The sequence below is a fragment of the Adiantum capillus-veneris genome, chromosome 12, assembly GCF_014529385.1.
Source record: "Adiantum capillus-veneris isolate H3 chromosome 12, ASM1452938v2, whole genome shotgun sequence".
NCBI lineage: Eukaryota > Viridiplantae > Streptophyta > Polypodiopsida > Polypodiales > Pteridaceae > Adiantum > Adiantum capillus-veneris.
The window spans coordinates 81,533,637-81,543,800 of NC_140942.1; the positions used below are offsets into that span (position 1 = coordinate 81,533,637).

The window sequence follows — 10,164 nt, forward strand, 5'->3', positions numbered from 1 at the left end:
CACTCAACTGGAATTTGGAAGATGGCACTGTACTCTTGAAACAGGCTTATAGAAAAGTACTGGATTCAATTTATTTTCTGAAACAAAAGATAAACAAGAGGGTGAATAAATGAAACAAAATGAAATGAAATGTTATATTGAACGTCTTCAAAAGGCCAATATGACCTATGAGACCAAACTGGTGGTACAAAAAGCCCCTGAAAAGAAGTTCCTTCAGGTACTTTATAATCAAAACAGTAAGATAAAAGTATACTAGACATTGATAACTGTTGATCAGACATCGGAGTCCTAACCATGGGAATGTGGTGATTCACAATAACCCATTGGTGCAAAACCAGTGACATGTCAAAAAAATCAGAAAGTATACAAGGACTGCAGCTACAAAAAGATCCAATAAGAAACAAAATGGCCAATGGCCAGGGACACTGAAGAGACTTTTATGCAAACAGTCCCACAGGGTGAGTATTGGAAAGCCAACTGACAGCCAAAAGTTCAAACAAGAGCTCATGGCCCTGCCAAAAGTTCCAAATATTGGACATTGTTAAGAAATTATGCACAGTGCTAGAACAATACGGGAGTATCTCATTTGGCACATTCGCAAAGAGTCTCCTCTACATATTACGGCTTTAGCCACAAAATAACTATCCTTTCTTGCCATGAACACCAATCCTTCAATTGTGTTGGCTTAAGTGCTCACAAAATACTGTCCGATGGAGTGAAACAAAAGGCCATCAAAGGATGCTAAAAAGGCACATTGCTTTCAGGAAACTGGCCATCACTCGTGTTTGAAACAGAGTCAACCAAGAGGAATGGCATGACCAAACTTCTAGAGGCTCCCTAAAAACCAGAAATACATCCTTCAAGCATTTTGCAGATTGATGAAAGCTGCTTCTCGGTGATAAAATCAAAGGCCTAAAGCCAATCAAGCTTGTGACTTATCATGATGAATCTTTAGATGAAGCAAATCTCAGTGTTATGAAGTCCATTTATGAAGCCTGAAAGGATGACACAGTTTACTTGTAAACATGAACGCATACCCATTCCATAGAGCTTCAACACTGCTTCATGTCTTTTGTGTTCAAGCTTGTAGAGTGTGATCCATGCATTAAAACAACGCTTCTTTTGGGACTTTAGGGTGAAGTTCCTGACAGCTTCCTGCTTTCTACGCTTAAGCGTGTTTGAAACTGCGAACGCCTTCAATAATTTGAAGCACAATCTGTGCACCAAAGATGATATCATGAATTTTAAACATGACATTAGTGCAGTTTGAGACAAAGCTTGCTTGATGTTGTCTTTGCCCATTTGCATATACCCCCTCCTGTTTCTATCAATTATCTTTAATGGTTTACATAACCTCCACACACCCCCCAGAACCTCAAAAAAAGGGGAAAAAAGAAAATGCCTTTTTTGAGTTAAAAAAACAAAAAAGCATTATATTGCTAAAATGGCAGAAAAATCATCTAAGATATCTGGTTTGAGCTTCGCTTGATGCCTTGCAGGTGCTGGTGATTATATCAGACATAGATAAAAAATTTTGTTCTAACACAAATCTCGCAGATACTGTGCTGCCAGCACACAAACTCGAGACAATTAGCACAACACCTTTTGACAAAAGGGGCAAAGAAAAATTATTTCCTTCTATATCACATAAGCCATTTAAGTCTCGTAAGGTGATTTTGTGCTGCAATATCAGCCTACACCTTTGGCACATTCCAAACAGTTGCTTTTATCAGCATCAAAAATAGAGCATTCCAAAAAGTTGGTGACTATTTTCTTTTTTTTTTGAGTAATTTCTATCTATTGAAATTAGGATATTTAAATATGTGCACTTGAACCGTAAAGGTTAGGAACTGTAGATCTACTGGAATTATTAAAAGCCATCAGGAACGGAGGAACGGACAACTATGATGTGTTATATGATGGGTTGTACCGTTAGTTTGGTAGGAGAGACCGGGAAGTGGATATTCCTGATGCGTCAAGGGCTTGGTAAGTTGGTGGACCCCATTTTGTGCAATATGGAGTGCTTGGTTGGGAGATGCAATGATGTTTTGATGATACATGACCTTGCTTAAACATTGTTTCTTTTAGGACCTTGCTTAAACAAAGGCAGCCCCATTTCTTAGTTTTTCTTTTTAAACGCAGCTTTTGAATCGCATTTCCAGCCATTTCCAAGGCCTCTGAAAAGCGAGCAACGGTTGGAAATGGAGAAATGATATTTCCTGCCTTAGGCCACACATTCTGCAACTTGGGTTTTACGCCACTCTTCAAAAGCCATTTCTTTTCTGCTCTCCAACTCGCAATAGAAAGGTGGCTTAAAGTTTCCACTCTGCCCTGAAGGCATTTATAAGATAAACCACCAAATCTTTCTCAAGCTACTTTGGTAAGTGTTGAATTACTGTCTGAAAAATTAATGTACATCTGGGACACCAAAAGCACCACTAAATGGTACTCGCCTCGCCAGCGTATCAATATTTTCAATCAAGGCTGCGTCCACCTATGAGTTTATAGCCAAGTACAGTGCTTAGCCTCTGGATGGTCTACACGAAGTACCAGATTTAGTGGGATATGTGGTTCATTTCAGCCTCAAGTCCTTAGCCAACTCAGTGGACTAGTGGGCCATGACCAACTCACTTGTCATGACACTACACAATGAGCACTCAATGAACGAGCAGTAGACAACCATCACAATTTACAGATATATATGCCTAAATGAATCCAGGAAGAGCCCAAATTCACCTATGAAGAAAAGTGTAGCTATAGACTCATGTTAGTCATCCATAAGACAATGACCATCAACTTCATCATGCATAATTGACTAAATAGTACAACATCCCCACTAACATCACCAGTGCCCAATATGGGTGTAGAACTAGGTACTAACATATGTCCCAACAAACACAAAATATCATCTATCTTATATTGGAGGGATATCCATTGCACATCTCAATCCTGTCATAGAGGCCTAGCCCACGATGTTTACACAATCTACACTCAAAACGTTTGCCTTGCACTATCTAGCCTCAACACCCCCTTGTATCCGATCGTAGTCCTTGGCCTGGAGCTGAGTATGCTACCAACCAGTTTCTTGTGCTTGGGTCTCCGTTTTGTATTGAGATAAGATCGCGCATCATTTTGTGCCATGCATCATCTCCAATTTTGTTATTTGTGGTTCTATTTCAGTTCAATTTTTAGTCCACTTTCAGTTGTGCTGTGTTTTGATTCAATCTAGCTGTGGTGTTGTTATCATTCACCGGGGGTGGTAGTTAATGTTAATCGATTGCAAATAGCCTTCAGACAACTCTTGCTAGAGAACAATGAAGAAGTTAAAAGAGAATAAACAGTGGAGTACGACTCACAGTGTCAAGTGTTTTTGAACGACTTTTTGTAACCTCAGAACCAATAGTCTCTGTCAATAACAGAATAAAAAAAGAAAGCTCTAAGGTTGAAACCACATGCAAGGGCAGAGTAGAAAAGACATAACCCATACATAACTTTCCAATAAACCAATTAACAGAAAATTATCGAGCCTATATTACTGCAATTCTTACTTATGAAGCCTTCCTCGTCGAGCCCCATTTACAGACGTTTGGCAGACATGCATCAAATACCTATCATGTATATCTTTCTAAATAATAGACATGCGAGATATAAGCCTAAGAGGACATCTAATAAATATGTTTTTCCACTTAGATATCATAATTGCTTGAGACCTGTTATTGCAGTGTTCATTTCCTGAGCGCTAATAGATGCATTTTTCAACTGGCCCAACAACAGAAACACTAAGATCAAACGAAAAGTTTCGAGTACATCTTTCTAAGAAATTAAATCTGTCTTTATAGGAATTATGATTAGGTATAGTGAATATGGGAATTTGAGTTCTAGACTCTTCATGAAAACTTAATTTGCTGTACTATCACTGTGAATAGTCTGCCAGGTAAAACTAAGATTACAAACAGAGTAAGAGCTAAGTACTTCTTGTGTTTGCTTCGCATGGAAGCCTTTTTTAATAGGGCCTCAATAATTACTCATGAGACGTCATGCCCTTTCTTAGGGTCATACCCTTTCAAAGAAAAACTCACTTGAGAAATGTTAACCATACGAGTGTGTCTCCGTACCATCACTACTATTATTATCGCCCATAAAGAGGATCATGCAAGGTGCATAAGACTAATCCAAGCATCCATGTCATCCGGATGGCTTACAAGGTTGTAAAATTAATCTATAGCAATCAACAAATACATTGACAATAGGAAAACCAATCGATCAGCTGAATCATCGTCATTCAAAGGAATTCAATGTTTGAGCACACGAAGGTCCCAAACAAAAGCTAAATTGTAGAGGCATAAATTCTTTGGCATCTGAGGTTTCGAAGCACCATTGAGTACAGCGCAAGGAATGTAGAAGAGCTCTCAAAAATTCTTAAGAGTTCTAAACAAAAGAAACCAAATTCACTGTGAAAACCATTACCATCCGTGCTTTGTACATCCAATGATCGACCACTATTCTTGCAAGTCGCTTTCTATGGCGCCGGAGAGCTCTGCCAAATTTCATTGATTTAACACTGATGATCCAGGTGGCAACAATTGTAACGAATCAGCATTGAGAAAGACTTTCACCTGTCCATGTCCCTTTATCTAGAGAACTAAATTTGGCGCTTGTGCCCCTTTGCACAATCGTAAGACACTAACAAACAGAAAAACTTTGTCAACTTCGTTTGGAGAGCTATCACGAAAGACCCAGAGAAAGAAATGCTTGTTGGGTGAAGACTGAAAATTACCTCTTTTCTTGATGTGTGCGTCTACATCAAGAAACCCAACTATACCACCCACGTATGCGCATTTGTATTTTTGTTTGTGTGTGTGTGTGTGTGTGTGTGTGTGTGTGTGTGTGTGTGTGTGTGTGTGTGTGTGTGTGTGTGTGAGAGAGAGAGAGAGAGAGAGAGAGAGAGAGAGAGAGCTCGTTGTCATACCAAGCACAAAGCGCGAATTATGCTCCTGATGAAACATGCAGAAGCAAAACACGAATCTGCACCCGCAGGAATGTGCCCATGAAGCTTGCTTGCATTCGCAACTCGTTACTCTTCACACTGCTAGAAGGAAACCGCATTTTAGTTTAGATATGAAATGGAATAAGAGGAAAAATAATGTGCAACCAAATGCCATGAATAATTATTAGGTGGCCTAAAGGAGGGGAAGCAATAATGTTCAGTCCTTAGAGACCGTGTTGGCATAGAGCACTTAAGTTAACTTACTTTGTAGGTAGATTCTTTCGAGGTTGAAGTTGTTAAAGGCCATGAATAGGCCTACTTAGTAGGCAATTCTTAGATTCATTGTGCAGATTTTCATGGAGTGTAAGTAAAGGTATAATAGCTTTTAAAAGTCATCATACAATTTTGATTCGTTCGAGAGAACGAATATATTTTGTAGACGTTGATTGTGGACAATAAAGGTTATAATATATAATCCTCGTCAATCACTGGTGATATAAGACTAATGTGGACACCTTAAGTTATTGGTATGATTTGATAAGTTATGCAAATGTAGGTGCACTTGAGCAAATCGTGTGCTCTATGATTTATCTAGCAATTAGGTGGGTCTCAGCTTTCCCTTCATGTTTAGATTGTAACAATGCATTACAGCAAGCAATTATCATAGGTTATTCATGAATCCTCTATGGCGGGGAGTGGTGTGATCCATTTTCACTCATCCCCTTTCCTAGAGGATCATTAGGAATTGTTAGGCTACACATTAAAAAAATCATTCTTCAACAAGATATATGTGTTTTACAATAGAAATGAAATGTGTTAGGAAAGATCTACATGGAATTACTTTCTTAGGTCAAATCTACCAACCTATTTAAAATCCCTAAAGAAAGCACCATAGGTTCTACAAATACAATTGTCTTTAGACAACAATAAATATGAATTATTCCCACATCATTTCACCACCAATGTGTACGTGTGCTCTTGCAAATCGTCATGAATATGCTTCATTCCCATAGAAGCATAGTAGTGTACTTGAATTTTGTGTGGAAGCTTGATATCAAACTCTTACATATATAGAGTTTAATTACTTTTGAAGCCTCACAATTTTAGAGAAGTTTAGAATTATCATATGTTATTAGAAAAAAAATCCAATCATAGTTTCAAGGAAATAATGAGAAATGCATCACAGGCTCGAATGCTTGTGCCCCCAAGAAAAGAAAGAACCATACATAGTATGATGGTAAGATGGCACAATCCTCACTCAATTCTATAAACCATAATGAAATGCTTCTTTTCTCCTCGTTGGAGAGACATGATATGTTCCTCCACCAATGGAGGGTGACAATATGCTAATTCTCCTCTAGCACTAGAGGCCACATTCTTTTTGGATGAATAAAGAATATTGAAGAATTGTTTACCTTTAAAGTTGATGCAAAGTTGTATGGTTTATCCACCGCACAACAACCTTTTGACCCAATAGAAACCTTCAACTCTTATTATGGAGAACTTGAGCCCAAAACAACATTCCTAAAAACCTTGCTTTGAAATATCATCATGGCTCTGCTTTCCCTCGCCATGAGCTATGATCCAAACACATGCATAGGAGATTGCATTTGGAAGTGTATCCTCACAGTGGACAAAACATTCCAAGTTTTGTTGTTCTCTATATCTTGCAGTTAAAGAATTATATGAGACATAAAATTGCCTCCAATCTTTAGTCTTCATTGGTAGTAGACTTTGGGCACCGAAGTGATATTATATATTATGTTGAATGGACCATTGATCCATTCATAGCTTAACCATAATTAAATTAGACTTAGACTAGGACTTAATTAATGACCCAGCACCAAGGGAATATGGCTACAAAATTTTCTTGACTAATATGTATAAAAGTACAGTACAAACTCTTTTTTAAAGCTAGATTAGGTAGCAGAGTTATCACCCATGCAAGCCCTATAGGTGGCCCTTATTGTGAGACTTACACATCATGGCTAACTAGAGCTTCCAACTCACATTCCATAGAGGATACATCACATGACTATTGTCTACTAAGCTTTAAACTTGGGCACATGAGGTGGAGAGGACATTCACATTAGATACAACAAAACTCGCATCCAACAATCCTTCCCTATGAGTGTTTTGTTGCAAGCACGACACAATTCTCCCCTCAAAAATCATAAAGGGTAAGGCACACACAATCACAAGCCTCCCCTTAAACACATAGGAGGGACTCATGACCCTCCCCTGCACACTAAGAGGGTCGGTACACAAAGTGTTTTGATTTTTACAATAAATCATCGTTGTCAGAGATTAAGCCCACATGGTCGTCTTAATCTTTGCAATTGTCAATAGGAAGGTGTTCTTACCATAAATGCGACAAGGGTTCACCTTATAACAATCCTTTGAAAGGTGATTTGTTCTCCCATAACCTGTGCACTTTGAATTTCTTTTGGTGCTTCTATTGTAGCAGAGCTCCTCAAGAGTGTCTTTGGTGTTGCCTCTGAACTTTTTCTCATGCTCTTGAAGATATATGACACGGTGTCTTTCTCTTTGAACATTGTCACAATTTATTCAAGGTTTGCATTAGGACAACCTTTCGTAGCATAGCAACTTGGTTTTCATTGTCTACAAAGCTATTGATATAAGTTAGCTATGTGCACATACTTTTGAGCTTATTGATGAGAGAAGGCAAATCCTCCTTGGGCACCATGAAAAATCCATTACATGTGCATTTTCAATGCAATCCTATAATGCTTGGAAATAGCTCCAAGTGACTCTCTAAGGTGATCCATTCTTTGTGTGTAGTGTTGCAAGCATCGAGATAGTGCACAAAGTTATCATCAACTGAAGTGAGCAGGATGCCCAGATGGAGCTTGCTCATCTTTACCTTCAAACTGTGTTTGGCTCTAGCTTGTCTCTATTCTCTCATCGAGTCAAGGTGTATTAACAACTGACCAAAGTTGTTCGCATAATAAGTAGCCCTTGGTTTTTCCATGCCAAGTGTGAAACCCATGGCCATTAAACTTGTCGATATTCTTGTTGGAATAGGGTTGCAGGGAAATGCACACAGCTTGGAAAAGATGAAGGAAGCTCAAGGCACACAATAAAGATTAGTATCACTTAGTGTGCAATGGAAAGATAAGATAGTCCTAAAGTGATGGGCATATAAATGCACGTGGGGGGAACCTCCTAGTGAGGGAAAAAATGCCTTGGCAATCCTATGTGTATTCACACAGACCACTACCACATGTATATGATAACAAATCCCCCTTAGGAGTGATGCGATGAATAAGAGCTAGCACATAAGTATAGGGATGTGCCATGCCCTAAGGACATGATGAGTCCACAAAGGGGATTAATCCCAAAGCTTTGTGCAGAAAGCTTCAAACTTCTCACAAGACAATGCCTTGGAAGTCCTAAGTGTATTCACACACATCACTACCACATGTATATGGTAACAAACCCCCCTAGGAGTGATGCGGTGAACAAGAGCTAGCACATAAAGTATAGGGAAGTGCCATGCCCTGAGGACATGATGAGTCCACAAAGGGGATTAATCCCAAAACTTTGCGAAAAGCTTCGCGCTTCCCACAAGACAATGCCTTTGTGAAAAGATATACGAGCTTGTCCTCTGTTGGCCCATAAGCATGGTTGATTTTTCCTGTTGAGAGTCTCTCCCTAACATAGTGGTAATGCACCTCAATGTGCTTTGTGCGAGCATGAAAATTTTTTTCCTCGCAACTGCCAATGTTCTCTGACTGTATGTGTAGATGATGTTGGCAATGTCCTGTCTAACACCCAAATCATTCATAAGGCGTCTGAGCCATCCACACTCAACCGTATCTATGAAGACTACTCTATACTCAGCCTCACTACTAGGAGTGGTAGCCAAAATAGGTTGCTTCTTGTTCAACCATGATATGCATGAACAATTGAGCATGAAACAGAAACCATGTGGAAACTCAAGTGTCAAAACGACCAACCCAATCTGAGTCTGTAAAAGCATGTAAATATGGCGGCAATGATCCCCCCTTGGGATTAAAAAACCAATATTTAAAGTGCCACTTAACTAACGAAAGATCCGCTTGATAGCCAGCCAATGCTTAGACCTTGGGCTATGCATAAATTTGATGATCTATGAGACTACAAGCTGAATGTATGGCCTTGTGTTGCATACATAAATAAGGCATCCAACATCAAATTTGTAAAGAGTGACATTGACAGGATCACTAGCATCATGAAGACTCAATTCGAAACTTGTTTCCATGGGAGTGGCACTAGGTTTGCAATCCTCAAGTCCAGACTTACATAGCAATGTCTCTATGTAACTTGTCTGACACAAGGCAATATCACCATCACATTGCTTAAATTGTATGCCCAAGTAATGATGCAACAATCCCAAATCTTTCATCTTGAAAGTATGTCATAATAATCAATATCTAAGCCTCCTAAATGATTTTCTCATATTAAACTGATCATTTAATGTGGGGAAGGCCAGGGGAGAAAAAGCTAGAATATTGGTTAAGCTAGCAGACCGGCCACAGTAGGGATCCAAAGGAGGGAAAATAGGGATCCAAAGGGGGGGCCATCTGCAAAAGAGCCATGTGCAACAATGGGCTAAAAAGACCCTAAGGTTCAGCCCATTAAGACTTCCAAAATGCTAAGGTTCCAAAATTCAAAGGTTGTGTCCAAAGGTCAACCCTAGGGAAAATTGGATGCTTTGTGTGTGCCCTAAAAGTCTTTGCACATCCCTACATGGGAGGGGGCAAGCCCTAAAGGTAGGGGATGAGAGAGAAAGACACACACACACACACACACACACACACACAGGCTCCCTTTACACAAAGGGAATGAGGGACACATGTCAGCTCCCTAGGCCAGATGCCCACAAGGTGTGCCCAATTTCTATTGGATGACCCTTGAAGTGGACCAATGAGAATTAAGCTAGAGTAAATCTAGTTTAATTAATTTAAAAACATTTAATAAAAGAAACCAATGAGAATTAAGTCTCCTAGAAGACTATTGGGCAGTCTCCCTAGGGGTCCAATGAGCATTCAGGAGCCCCATGTCTTGCCTGATTCCTATTGGCCAGGAGGGAAAGGGGTCCAATGAGAGTTTAGTTTAATTATTTAATTACCTAAAGCTCTCACAAAAGGGGAAAGGGGGACACATGTCAGAAG

At 39.4% G+C, this 10,164-nt stretch overlaps 1 protein-coding gene across 7 annotated transcripts in view; it reads right to left on the bottom strand.

Moving 5' to 3' along the window:
• The window catches only part of LOC147446028 (uncharacterized), a 57,093-nt gene extending 51,964 nt beyond the window's left edge, over nt 1-5,129 (bottom strand). For 2 of the 7 annotated variants that reach the window (XM_086525351.1, XM_086525349.1), the window contains exons 1-6: nt 4,970-5,129; nt 4,617-4,683; nt 4,468-4,537; nt 3,357-3,406; nt 1,038-1,216; nt 9-77 (exon numbers count right to left, since the gene is read on the bottom strand). In XM_086525351.1, the coding sequence (XP_086381477.1) occupies nt 9-77; nt 1,038-1,216; nt 3,357-3,406; nt 4,468-4,537; nt 4,617-4,624 (376 nt within the window). In that variant the 5' untranslated portion in view covers nt 4,625-4,683; nt 4,970-5,129. Of the gene's footprint in view, nt 1-8; nt 78-1,037; nt 1,217-3,356; nt 3,407-4,467; nt 4,541-4,616; nt 4,684-4,969 lie in introns of those variants that run through there. The other 5 variants (XM_086525352.1, XM_086525350.1, XM_086525353.1 and 2 more) reach the window with 5 other exon arrangements.
• Nucleotides 5,130-10,164: the final 5,035 nt, after the last annotated feature.